Source organism: Neofelis nebulosa, chromosome 4 (genome assembly GCF_028018385.1).
Source record: "Neofelis nebulosa isolate mNeoNeb1 chromosome 4, mNeoNeb1.pri, whole genome shotgun sequence".
NCBI classification, from domain to species: domain Eukaryota; kingdom Metazoa; phylum Chordata; class Mammalia; order Carnivora; family Felidae; genus Neofelis; species Neofelis nebulosa.
In genome coordinates, this window is record NC_080785.1 from 48,541,387 (window position 1) to 48,555,677 (window position 14,291).

A 14,291-nucleotide genomic window follows, 5' to 3' on the forward strand; every position below is an offset into this window, starting at 1 on the left:
GGATACAAAAGGGACCTCATATCCAATAATTTATAGAATATGTACTGTTTAAAAAAATGCAAGAAATGTGTACACAAACTGACCACAAAGCAAGCCTCAACCTACAGAAAAGAACTGACCCAATACAGGCCATATTCTGACTATAATTCAATAAAGTTAAAGATCAATAATAGCCAAACCCCAGTATATTTGGAAATTTAAAATAATTCTAAAAAATTAGCAAAGAAAAAATCTTAATGGAAATTACCAAATATTTGGAATTGAAAGACAAAACACTCCTTGTGGGGGTATAGAAGCTTTCAATGCCTGTATTAAAGAGTATAGGTTGGAATTTTTTTAAAGGTTTAACATTAATAAGCTAAGCATACTATTTAGGAAGCTAGAAAAATAATGAAGTAAAACACAAAATAATAAAGATTATTGCCGAACAGAATCATAGAAAGAAAAGATAAAATAAAAAGAATAAAAAACCTCCAAGGTGATTTATTTTTAATTTTTTTTAACATTTATTCATCTTTGAGAGAGAGAGAGAGGGACAGAGCATGAGTGTGGGAGGGACAGAGAGAGAGAGGAAGACACAGAATTTGAGGCAGGCTCCAGACTCTGAGCTGTGAGCACAGAGCCTGACACAGGGCTGGACCCATGAACCACAAGATAATGACCTGAGCCGAAGTAGGACATTTAACCCAATGAGCCACCCAGGCGCCCGTCAAAGGTGATTTTCAAAAGGATTTATAAAATAGGCAAACTTTGGGCAAGACTGGTCAAGAAGAAAAACACAAGTGCTAAAGAGAACATAAATGCAAATGCAGTAAAGATACTAAATATAAATCTTGAGAATACTAGCTTTATACTAAAAACATTAAAAGTTTTGTGACATTGATAATTTTCTTTTTTGATGTGGATACTTTTTTTAATGCTTGTTTATTTATTTTGAGAGAGAGAGAGAGAGAGAGAGAGAGAGAGAGAGAGAGAGAGAGAGAGAGAAAGCGTGAGTACAAGCTGGGGAGGGGCAGAGAGAGAGAATCCCCAGCAGGCTCCACACTGTCAGTGCAGAGCCCCACATGAAGCTCGGACTCACGAACCATAAGATCATGACCGAAGCCAAATCAAGAGTCAATGTCCAACTGACTGAGCCACCCAGATACCCCTGACATGGATAATTTTTGTAAAGAGTGTAAATTATCAAAAATTACCCAAACTAATATGGAAAACCCAAATTCAATTATATCCATTAAGTAATTGAATCTGTAGTAAAGCATCTACCCTCAAATAGTTAATGAACCCAAATGATTTTATTTTAATTTTTTTTTAATGTCTATTTATTTTTGAGACAGAGAGAGACAGAGCATGAGTGGAGGAGGGTAGAGACAGAGGGAGACACAGAATCCGAAGCGGGCTCCAGGCTCTGAGCTGCCAGCACAGAGCCCGATGCGGGGCTCGAACTTACAAGCTGTGAGATCACGACCTGAGCTGAATTCAGACACCTAACCGACTGAGCCGCCCAGGTGCCCCCCTAATGATTTTCTTAAGTTTTATCAAATATTTAACAAATACATCATCTCTAACTAACATAGACTATTCCAGATTGGAGGAGGAAAAAAGAGAAGAAAAGGTCCAGCATTTGCTTTATGAGCTAATATAATCTTGACTCAAAAACTATACCAGACCATGAAAGTAAAATTATAGGTCAATTTCAATTATGACCATAAATGTAAAAGTCCTTAAAAAAAAGATCTTACTGAATGTAGTGTTATATTTTAAAAAAATGTCATATCAAGGGGGGCTTATTTCAGGGATTTAAAGTAGATAACACATCACTAGAATTCACCACAATAACAAGAGAGAGAAACCACATAATCATTTCAAAAATTAGAATACAACAATCAATAAAATTCAACATCCATTCACAACAATAGCACTTCGCATACTAGGAATAGAGGGAACTCTCCTAAAAATAGTTGATTAAAGGTATCTCTGACACACGCATAATGGTCATCACATTTAGAGATGAAATATTAGAATAATTTCCTTCAAAGTCAGCAAAAAGATAGGGCGGTCTATGAATGCCTCTCTTGGGCATTATCCTGAAGAATTTAGCCAGCATAATAAAGTAAGACAAAGAAATATATAACTGGTAAGAAGAAACAGGCCATCAAGTTTCCTTAATATAAGAGCAACATAAAGAAATCAGAAGCATTACTATGCATAAATAATACCTCATTTTATTGAACAATAAAATTAAGGACTCCATTTACAACAAAATCTAAAATAGTTAGCAAATAACTAAAGACATTAACGACATAAATAAGAAGAGAGATAGTCTATATTCTTGCACAGCAATACTCAGTGTGATAAATATGTCAGTTCTCCTCCAAAAGTCTATAAATCCAATATAATTTCAGTCAAAATCTCCATGGTACTTTTCACCAAACGTGACAAGATGGTCCTAAAATTCGTAAGAATAAAGTCGAAAAGGCTAGCCACAATAATTTTGTTTTTATTTTTTTTTTTAATGTTTATCTTTGAGAGAGAGAGAGCAAGAGAGCGAGTGAGCGCCTGAGTGGAGGAGGGCCAGACAGAGAGGGAGACACAGAATCCAAAGCAGGCTCCAGGCTCTGAGCCATCAGCCCAGAGCCCGACGCGGGGCTCAAACTCACAGACCGTGAGATCATGACCTGAGCCAAAGTTGGACGCTTAACTGACTGAGCCACCCAGGCGCCCCTAGCCACAATGATTTTGAATAACTAAAAGAATGTAGGCAAATACCTCTGGCTGTACACCAAGACTTCTATAGTAACAAAAAAGTAAAACACTGCAGGATGGGCCACCAGACCAGTAGCATAGAGCAGAAAGGGCAGACACAAAGTCACACATCCGTAGAGAACTGGTGTATCTCAGAAGTGGCTTTACAAATTAGTGGGAAAAGGAGGTCAGAGAGATGAATTATTTCCTATGTCATCCACCTGTCCACCCACTCATCATTCACTCGTGTATCTCAGACTTACATGCCGACTGCTTACTTTGAACCTGGCACTGTACTAGTCTTTGGAGATACAAAGTCTGATGGATCAGAGGAGGAAAGACCTCCCTGCGCTCAAAGATCTCATCTGTAGGGGCGCCTGGGTGGCGCAGTCGGTTAAGCGTCCGACTTCAGCCAGGTCACGATCTCGCGGTCCGTGAGTTCGAGCCCCGCGTCAGGCTCTGGGCTGATGGCTCGGAGCCTGGAGCCTGTTTCCGATTCTGTGTCTCCCTCTCTCTCTGCCCCTCCCCCGTTCATGCTCTGTCTCTCTCTGTCCCAAAAATAAATAAAAAACGTTGAAAAAAAAAATTTAAAAAAAAAAAAAAAAAAAAAAAAAAAAAAAAGATCTCATCTGTAAGAATAAATAGGCAACATAAATAATGATCCTATGGCAGTATAACAGAGATTATAATAGATTCTTCCTGAGAAGTCTGGGGGAGAAATGATACTTGAACGGAGTTTTCAAGGATGGATAAGACTTCACCAGACTGGGAAAGATGGAATATAGTGGGGAAGTTGTGTGGACTGGGGTGGCAGATGGCTTAGGGAGGACATTCTAAGAATAGGAAACAGCATCGCCAGAGGCCAGTGAGGGTGGGCTTGGTTTTTGAAAGGTCATGCAAAAAAGGGGTGACAATTTTTTTTTCTGGAATATCTCCAGTGGGTAAGAAATTGCGTGGGAAATATCTCCATACCTTGGGGTAAAAATGAAAACACAATGTCTAAAAAAATAAAGAAAATAGAATATTTAGAAATTAGGAGACTAGCTATAATTATATATATATATACACACACACATATATATGTAATTTTATATGTATAATTTTATATAAATTTGTCTGTTTACTTCACACAGACAAAATAGAAACCAGCCTAATGAATGCTTCAGGAAAATACAGGATATCCCAGCCATAGATTTTCTAAAATTTCACTTTTTAGCAATATTAAAAAAAATGATGTATATCAAAATTGCATTTAATGCTTATTGGCCCTGCCCATATTTACCAACATCCTTTCCCATCAGTACATCCCCACCGCCTTTGATCTCATTTCTTCAGCCAAACAAATGCAGACAGACATTTTTTGAATAGCAAAAAACTTCTGTGTCCCCACAAATGCACATTCCCACAGAAATAAAACAAAATGGGGACAGAGGGGAACGTAAAGTTAGTTAAACATTATTTTAGGCCCACTGCCTAATTTCCTCTTTGTGATGGGCCACTGTTTATTTTCATGGCTGATCTATTGTTCAATTTTCTTTTGGGTCCGCAAGGGCAATCTCTAAACAGTAGACTAGATGTAAGGCTGAGGTCACTCTCTGAACACATTCTGTTTAGGGTTGAGTTATGATGGCTACTCTCCCAACGAAATACCCCGTATCTTGAAAAATCACTGATCAGCTTTTTCCATTCTGTGAAGTTTATTGATTTTCAAGAATATCTTTTCAGAAAAAAGGACATTTTGCCAACTTTAAGGCAGTAACTAAAATACTCTAGACAGGAAGAAAATACCCCAGACAGGAAGAATGTCGGTCCAAGACCATTATACTGGGCATGGTCTGCCTGGGATTCCAAAACCACACCAAACAGAAAAAGATGATATTACGGGAGATAAGGTATGTTTGACAAGTAGCCCAGGAATGGCCACTTAGTGCAAACAAGAGCCAGATTTGTCAAGAAAAATCTCAGGCGTTCAGCGAGTATCCCCTGACTTGACTCTAAATGAGCAGGATGTTGTTTGTCTCACATCTGCTGAATCTGGAAGGCAGTATTCCCTCGTGGTTTCATAACTAGTGTGTTTCGATGGGTCAGCGCAGACCCCATCCAAGTGTGTAATCAGCTCAGATCAGGTTCTAGACTGTAAGAAAGAGAAAGTGCTTTTTGTGACGCGCTACACTTGAGAAAGTTGTGCTCTTCCGTGTCCGTCAGCCATCAAGATTTCTGAACCTTGGCACTAGGGACATTTCAGGCTGGATAAATCATCGTCACTGTACGCTGTTTAGCAGCATCCCTGGCCTCTACCCACTAGATGCCAGTGGCACCCGTCAGCTGGAACAGCCACAAATGTCTCCAGACTTTGCCAAATGTGCCCAAGGGGCAGAATAACCCTGATAGAGACTCATTGCTATAAACTAAAACCACATCACCTCAGCTGGTTGTTTTTATTGTTTATATGAAAAATGAGAACTTTAGGGGCGCCTGGGTGGCTCAGTCAGTTAAGCAACCGACTTTGGCTCAGGTCATGATCTCGCAGTTCGTGAATTCGAGCCCTGCGTCGGGCTCTGTGCTGACTGACAGCTGGGAGCCTGGAGCCTGCTTCAGATTCTGTATCTCCCGCTCTCTCTGTCCCTCCCCCACTCGCATTCTGTCTGTTTCTCTCTAAAAAATAAACATGAAAAAAAAATTTTTTTTTAATGAGAACTTTATTCTTTTGATTTTAAAAGGATTCTTTGGGTCAAAGGCAGCTTTGTCTTAGCATAGGAGAGGGGGCTGGAGGTGGCTAACATCACTTCCAGCTACAAGTTGCTGGGTTTTGGGGGTCATGTAGTCCAGCTTCTGCCCAGAGTTACCCCAAGGGCTTGTCTGTAGTCACCCAGGGGGTCAGCTGCACTTGGCCTCCCGGGCTCAGCCAAGGGTTCTTCCTGTCATCTACTTACTGCTTTTCTCATAATCATGTGACAAATTAACTCATGAGAAATTAGGTTAAACTTTGGACTTTTCCCTCTTGCAAGATCAGATGAAATAATGACCTTGACGTGAACCTTTTCAGATGTAATGTAAATATCCGAGGGGAATCGCTCGGTTTGTGACAGCCGACTAGGACTCCCCTCCCCCACCCCGCCCCCCCAGAAGCCTGCTCAGTAGAGGTGCCAGAGGGCTGGGTGTGTCAACCGAGATACCACTCACCCCCAGATCTGTCTATTCAGCAGCTGTTCTCGTAGCCTTAAAAAAGGATTTAATTTCTAGGACACTGATTGTCACAAAGTTTTTCGGGTATCTCCCCACTGCATAAAGTGACATGAGCTAGTGGTCACTTCCTCCCAGGTCTATCAGGGTATCAGCACCAATATTCTTGTGACAATGCCCTGCCCTCCAATCCTCTAGTGCTTCTCCATGGTCTAGTGCATGTTTTCTCGGTCCCAGCACCACTGACGTTGGGGCCAGATCACTCTGTGTGGTCAGGACTTGTAGGACGTGCTGGGCATCGCAGGAAGTTTAGCAGAATCTCTCGCCTCTACTAGACAGCCCGTTAGCACATCCCAGTTATAAGGATCAGACATGTCTCTAGACCCTGCCAGATGTCTAGGCGAGAAGCACTCTGGTTGAACACCTCCCAGTGGAAGAAGAGCTCACATTCTTAGGTCTCCACTGGTCTTTCTTGTACCTGGTAGTGCCTGGCACAGGGTTGGCCCTCAGTCCATATTCGCTGAATAAGAAACTACGTATCTAAATAGTTTCCCCATCTTAGAACTTTGAAAAAGACCCAACGAATATGTACAGTGATCATTGGTGCTTTTCTTTTTCTCCTCACAAAACACAAAAGGAGTATTTCTCTGGACTTAAAATGCCAGAATCAGCCATTTAGTCATTTAGAATAGCCCCTTTGATATGTTCTTTGGAATAAAACAAAATATAAAATTCATAACAGCTAAGCACTTGATATGGGTCAGACTCATGAGTAGATGATTTACATTTGTGTAACAGCTTGATCAAGCCACCGCCCTGGTGTGTGGCCTAAGCAAGGGTTTGTTGTCAAAATCTATCCTCTTCCCACCAGGTTCCGATGGTTTGTAAAGGATTTACAATGACGGTGTTCCAATATTTACATGAAAACAGGTCAAGGAGGAATAAGACAAGCTTTTAGTCAGATCCTGGCAGGCAGAGAAGGCCCTCGCCTATGTGAGAACCGTGTCCAAAAATGGTTTCCTCTCTTGCCTGAAATCCCTGCCATGAATGAAATTGCATTGGATAAAGGCACCGTGCTATTGGTTTCAAGAGGACCCATTTACATTATTTTTAACGCTTATTTATTTTTGAGAGAGAGAGAGAGAGAGAGAGAGAGAGAGACAGAGCATGTGAGCCAGGGGAGGAGGGCAGGCAGACAGACAGACACACACACACACACACACACACACACACACACACACACACACACACTATCTGAAGCAGTCTCCAGGCTCTGAACTGTCAGCCCAGAGCCCAACGTGGGGCTCAAACCCATCAACTGCAAGATCATGACCCAAACCAGAGTCGGATGCTTAACCGACGGAGCCACCCAGGTGCCCCTGGGCCTTTCATTTTATATCCAAGGTGATGAAGTCTGCCTTTTTCTTCTGAGTGGTTCCTTCCACACTCGTTTCTGCCCAAATGGCCTTTTCTAAAGCTGATTCCTGCAGGTGTAATATCCAACTGGCCCCGTTGCCGGAGCACACAGAAGTGGGATCGGCACAGGCAGCAAAGGGCACTGGGCCACTGCGTGCCCACGAGAACACAAGACAGGCAAAGTAGTAGGGACAAAGAAGGGCTCACACGTTCTTATGAAGTCAAGGACAAGGAAAAGAGAGGGGTTTGCATATGGAAAGCACACATGCCTTGTTCCAAAGCACATGACCACTGACTGATGAGAATGCAAAAAGGAATGATAGGCACAGAAACCGTGAATGGGCCACATGACCCCAACGGCAAGGTGGTGGTGCTGCCCCTGGACAGGTGCCCTGGCCACAGCTCCACTCCTGAACCCTGGTGCAGGATCCCATGATCTTACGCGTTGGGGAGGCAGGTGCACAAGGAGCCTGCTGAACGAGCTTGCTTGTATCCCTGGTGGATGTGGGAACTGGGTGCTACTGATGTAGCCTTGGTCTACAGAGAGTGGGGGACACGAAAGGGTACACTGAGAAACCATTTAACTTCTGTCCAGACTGGGCCACTTTTGAGAGTCGCCACACAAGAAGCTGGGACAACAACAGTGAGCCCGGGCATGAGTCTCCTCCCCTTCCCCCCTGTATAAGACACTGGGCAGCCCTGCCCGGCCAGACCCGCTGGCCAGATGGGGAAGGAGGGCTGGCCTGGCACACCCTGACACGATCCGTCTCTCTGGCACAGCCTAGTGGACCTGGCAAGGGCCCACACCTGCAAGGGCTTGAGCACAGCTAACACAAGTGTAATAAGCTACGCCCAAGGGCAAACCGTGCGGTGGGGTGGCCAGTGGGGAGAGAACGTGCAGTCTTAGGTAGACAGGACTGTGAGATGTCTGCTACACGTCCTTTCAGCCAGTATCTACTGACAGCCTGCTCCGGGCCAGGCCCTGTCCTGGACACTGGGGTTTCTGCAAAAGGAAAACAGACCCGAACCCCTGTCCCTAGCGCCAGGGGTGAGTGTTTCCGGCTGGTAAGGGGAAGGCGAGCCTACAAGTAAATACGTACCGTGCCAGTGGTCAGTGCTATGGAGAAAAGTAAAGCTGGGAGGAGGCTGGGCGAGGGACGGGTGGGGGACAGGAAGGGGATGGAAGGGGAGGGACGGGGCAAGGGCAGGGAGGTGGACAGGGGATGGGAAATGTGGGGTGGGGCTGAGTGGTTTGCTTTTCAACTTTTAGAATTTTCTGGACCTCTGCTCTCCATCCATATTCCATGTAAGGAGAGAAGAGTGGTCCTGCAATGTTTGGGTGGAGGGAGAGAATTCAGTAGAAGGAAGGAGTGATGTATGCGCACGTGCAGACTGGGAGGGCTGAGCACCGAGTGGGATGAGTGGAGAAAATGCCCAGGGTCATCCGTCTCCCTGGGTCTGTCCCACCCCAGATGTGAAGTGAGCACCTCCCTCCTCGATGGTCTCCCAAACAGGGAGCACCCTGTTCACTCCTGGCTCATTTCCGACTCCCAAGTTTTCGTTCATGTCATTTGCATTGCCCAGAGCACTCTTGCATTTTTCTGTTACATGTAGCTAATGAGAGTGGAAGAAACAGACGATAGAAAAAAGGAAAGAAGGGCATGGAGAAGGGTAGAAAAAAAGAGACGGGGTGCTTGGATGGCTCAGTCGATTAAGCGTCCAACTCTTGATTTCAGCTCAGGTCATAATCTCATGGTTTGTGAGATGGAGCGCCGAGTCGGGTTCTACACAGACAGCACAGCACGGAGCCTACTTGGGATTTCTCTCTCTCTTTCTCTCCCTTTCACTCTCTGCCTCTCCCCCACTCATACACGCTCTCTCTCTCTAAATAAATCCGAAAAAAAGAAAATAAGAAATACAGAGACAGAGAAAGCTGAACATTACAGCGCAAGAGATGAGAGAGACAAAAAGATGAATAGTAAAATAATAATAGAAGCTAACCTTACTGAGTGCCACGGACTGTAAGTGATTTACATGTATTCTTTAAGCCTTACAACACTCCCATTCTATAGATAAGGAAACTGAGGCTCATAGAACTAAGCTCTTTTCCAAAGGTCAAGCTATGGCCAGGAGTACTAAGCTGACCATTGCTACATCATCGCTGTGCTAAGTGGAGGGAAGGACAGCTATCCAAACTGTTGGGGCTCTGGGGATTTTGGAGCTTAGCCAAAAGGTGTTATTAGGGTAGACCATCTCAAAGAGAGATATTCTACGTACAGGAGAGTGTCTCTACTAGATAAACAGAGATGCAGATATAAAATGAGTTAAAGGAGTGTCTCTTCCTTTATCAAAGGGTTTTCATGTTAGATAAGATCCTGTCAATTTCATAATTTCTTCAACAAATACCTCCTAATTCCCAGTATGTGCAAGTAATCCCAGAGAATTTAGGATTTAAATGAGCAACGACTATATCTGCATATGAAAAGTACATAATTATTGCATGAGAGGAAGTATAACTTTAATTTGCTTCCAAAAGCTTTTCTTCCCAGAGCTAACTTCTGTCTTTTCCTAGACATCATTTATTTATTTTTTTTATTTTTTAATTAAAAAAAATTTTTTTTTTTAGACATGCTTTGTTTAAACAGCAAGGACAGTAGGTAGGCACCTAGGAGCAGTGCCTGGGGGCTTTCTGGCAGTTAAGTTCCCAACGTGTATAGGGGTGGGAGTTTCTATTCATTCCTCTTCAAGTAGTTTCTGGAGAGAGCCAGGAGGCCGCTTTTTACCTGGAGGCATAGTCCTTACTGGGGCAAAAAAATCTGGTTGTGGGGTGAGGCATTTAGATCCGCTGGCAGATTGGCATCTCTCGTAGGACCCCCTAGGCAAGAGCACAGCCAGGGTCTAGCAAACCTTATTTGCTGATGAGCGTGAAAATGCGATTGTTTTTTGTATTGAACACTTACGCTATACTAATCACGTAGTACTCGAAAATAATAACCCGAATTACAAATCAAGAGTTTCTGCATAAAGCCTCTTAGATGTCAGCATAAAGAACAAGTTTGTGTTTTATGTCTTAATTTTATGCTGATTTCAAGCAGATGGCAGGGGCCTTTTGATAAGAGTTTTTCTTTGTTTGGTTGATTCACTGGTGATTACTAAAAACCCACTGCTCTATTTATAGCACTGACCAGCTTTTGGAGTATTCCTCTAAAGACCATGCAAAATTTCCACTTCAAATTGGTTGGGGGTGAGGAGAGGGCTGAATGAGGGTGGCAGGGGTGAGGCGTGACAGAGGAAACCACCCCCTCCCGGCCCTGCCACTCATCCTTCAGGACAGTGGCACGGGCAGTACCATTGAAAGCCACGGTCAACGGACACAGAGACTCAAGGGTCTGCCGTGTCTTGAAGATGTCTACTTACACGCGGAAGAGAAACGCTCCTGTCTGCCTTGCGTACTTTCCCCTAACAACTTGCCTGCTCTCTACCTTTTCTTCTCTCGATAGCTGTAATTTAGAAAGGATCACACCGAGTAGATACTGACTTTTCCAGCAAACACTGAAAGAGCTGTTGATGGATTCCAGTGGTAAATAATTAATCAATACAGAGCGCGTGTTAGCAACAGCACTACGTAGGAAACGAAGTCTCAGCTACCTTTTTTGTTTCAAATGTCCTCCTTTCCCAATCAGAGATCTAAGATTAAAAAAACCGAAATCAGTTTTGGAAGTGTACATCGACCAAACATTTAGTTGTCGCAAGACACAAGCCCAGGCACCGTACGCCGAGGGAGAAGCTATCCCCACGCAAGCACGTATCGCGGTGAGGGCAGAATTCCAATTCCATCTCAAAGCCAGAAGCGCTGGTGTGTTCAAGAGGAAGGAAAGGAATTTGCCAAGTCCAAGAAGATCCACCTTCCCAACCCGTGGTAGTACATCCATAGGATGCAAAGAACCAGGATTTCTGCCCAAAGTCAGAAAAACATTTTCTTAAGACAAAAAAATTAATAAGGGTAAATACAGAAAACAGGAAAGAGAAAAAAACACGAGGCTTTCTGAACTCCCCATGAGAGCCGTCACTATTCGGCCACAGGAAAAATATCTAGAGCCTTGGCGTCAGTGAGGATCTATAGAATACAAGTCTTCATCCTCAGGCTAAATATGGAGGGCTGAATAATTCCATTCCTCAGCTCAATTACAGCACGCAGATGCCCAAGCCCCTCACTTTAGCAGCAGGGCAAACGGACCCGACAGACACGAGTGTTTACTTAACAGACACATATCTGTCCTTACAAAGAACTGAAAATGGACAGAATAAAATAGGTTTCCCTGGTCACCTCTGGTGAAGGGCTATCTAGTTCCTTCAACAGTTACTTGGGCTACTGGTCCTAAAGGAAACGAGTTTAAAAAAAGAAGACCATTCACGGGGCGCCTGGGTGGCTCAGTCGGTTGAGCATCTGACTTTGGCTCAGGTCATGATCTTGCAGTTGACGAGTTCGAGCCCCGCGTCGGGCTCTGTGCTGACGGCCCGGAGCCTGGAGCCTGCCTCGAATTCTGTGTCTCCCTCTCTCTCTGCCCCTCCCCCGCTCATGCTCTATCTCTGTCTCAAAAATAAATAAACATTACAAAAAAATTTTTTTTTTTTTTTAAAAGAGGACAATTCACAATTTGCCGCCCCCGCCTCTTCTTTTCTTCCTGGATCCTTCACTCTCCACTCTCACCAGTGTCTAAACGTCAGCCCATTTGCTGGGGCAAAACCTCTCACTGTGTCACCTCCACTCAACTACATCTCCGGCCAGGCAATTTGGCATCGGAATCTCCTCCAGCCATTTCTTGGAAAACACATTAGGGCAAAGGAAATAGGCCGTGATTTGATGGTAGGCCGTTTTTTTGGTTTTTTTTTTTTCTTTTCTTTTTCTACAAGGGCTAGTCTGAAATGAAGATAGCAGTATTTCCAGTTTACAAACACACGTGGGAGTATGCACTAAAGCTCCCACCAGCTTCCCATATCTTTTTGTTTGGTCTGGTGAGCAGGATCAAGGCTGTGCCGAGAGGGGAGCCTGGCAAGGCTGCTGGGGTGCTCCCCCCACCCCCACCCCGTACCCAGAGCACAAGCAAAAGCTACTGGATGGCATCTCCTGTCCTATTCACAGCCGTCTACACATAAACCAGAGGAGCTAGCATCCCTGAAAACAAAGACAAAACACAGAATGTGAAATGGGCAATGGTTTTCTGTGCCTCAGAGACAGCAATATTCTTTAGAGCCACTCTGAGTGGAAAAGTACTGCTCGATGTTCATCAGAAGACCTCCCAGTGGCAGAGATCGGGCGTGCTCTGCTCTTCTCCCACTGGATGGGGCGGGGGGATATGGAGAGGAAATGAGCCCGGGTCTCCAGGACTAAGTTAACATACATATAGGTGTTTCTAGGCATCAGGCAAACGGCTGTCTGAGGTCTCCAGTTTGATACAAAGCAAAGGTCTCATGTTGTGCACGCAACTAGATGTGGAAAGCAAAGGAATCTGCTGTCTCATTACTTTATAATCAAAGAGGGGACGGAGACCATCAACCGCACCTCTCCACCTGCCCTTTAGTAACAGAAGAAAGAGCGCAGAGGCTTGCTTACCTTGAAGTTGTGTGTCTTCTCATAGTTGAAGTGGTTGTCGTTGTGCGTGAGGGCGGCCCTTCGGACCAGGGACGAGATCTGTGAACAGGCAAAGAGTCTGAGAGGGGGCCAAAGAAAACTGCCTTTGACTCCCACCTTCACCCCCAAGGCCACGGCCAACAGCTCCTGGCGTTTCCTGCCTTGCTTAGGCTTCCGAACCACAGCACATTTTTTCTCATTCTCCAGCCACAGTTCCTCGGAGAACCTAGCGCCTGGACCCCACATCTTTCTAGTTTCCCCCGTGAAGCTCAGAGCCGTCAGGTTTTTTGAACCGCGGCTAATGTTAGGCAGCAGACTTGAGGCAGCTGCGTCCTGTCTGCAGAGGCCTCCGGCATGTGACCTGGAAAGGCTGGTTTGAGTGATGGAGGGGGTTCTGCATGTGAATAAGGACGGGGCTGTTTTGTGCTATTTCTTGAGGCCGACGTGTGCCTGGAACAATAGCACACATTCATGAGCACAGCAGTCCCCAGAAGCTGTATCCTGTCGCCACTGAGGGCTCAATGGAGGAGGCAGGGGCAGGCAGCTTTATTCCTCCTGCCACGGGAGAGACCTCTCGTGCTTGCTTGCACATTTCTCTCCCTCCCTCCCTCTCTCTCTCTCTCTCTTTCACACACACACACACACACACACACACACACAACTAGTTCTGATGTTCAAAGCCCGACGCTGTATCCAATTATTCTGGGGGCTCTGAGCCCCATCCTGGGCTGAACGCCGGCAGATTAAACCTTTTAAACCCTGATGATTGTTTAATCTTATAGGGATAAAGCCTGCTTCCCTTTAGAAAAAAAAAAATCTGCCCTAGCACTCGAAGCTTAATTTTTATTCGTCTGTGTGCATTGAATTAGAACAGTCTAAAAAGTGAATGGGTCACAGAAAAAGCATAGCACTTCAGCACAGAGTTCCATCTACAGCCACAGTTTCAGCATAAAAGGTAGGGTGTCTTGCTCCAAAGCACCCTCCAGTCTCTCTTCCCCCCCCCCCCATCTCCACACGCATGCAGACAAGTCACTATTCCTTCATTCAAACCTAAACATCAAAGTCGCTTTTGTTTGAACTATAACCCCTTCAATGTTCATTCTTTTAGGGCCTAAGCCTGATGCTCCCGATGGGTTTTCAAGCTTCATCTGTTTGATGGTCTCACTAGAGACTAAAGTGTTTAGTCCCGGGTCTCTCCACTAGACCAGTGAGGAAATCATTGTGTCTTGGGAGTACTCCTGATCTGCTGACAAAAGTTAATGCAGCCGATGCCTGACGGTAAAATCAATGCTGTCGGAACGAGGGCGCAAGGAGA

At 44.7% G+C, this 14,291-nt stretch overlaps 1 protein-coding gene across 3 annotated transcripts in view; it reads right to left on the reverse strand.

Annotated features, from left to right (window-relative positions):
• Positions 1-14,291, reverse strand: part of CHN2 (chimerin 2) — a 298,758-nt gene that overhangs the window by 21,881 nt on the left and 262,586 nt on the right. For 2 of the 3 annotated variants that reach the window (XM_058724727.1, XM_058724729.1), the window contains one exon: positions 12,959-13,036. The exons of the other annotated variant lie outside the window; for it this stretch is intronic. In XM_058724727.1, the coding sequence (XP_058580710.1) occupies positions 12,959-13,036 (78 nt within the window). The remainder of the gene's footprint in view (positions 1-12,958; positions 13,037-14,291) is intronic. 3 annotated transcript variants of the gene reach the window in all.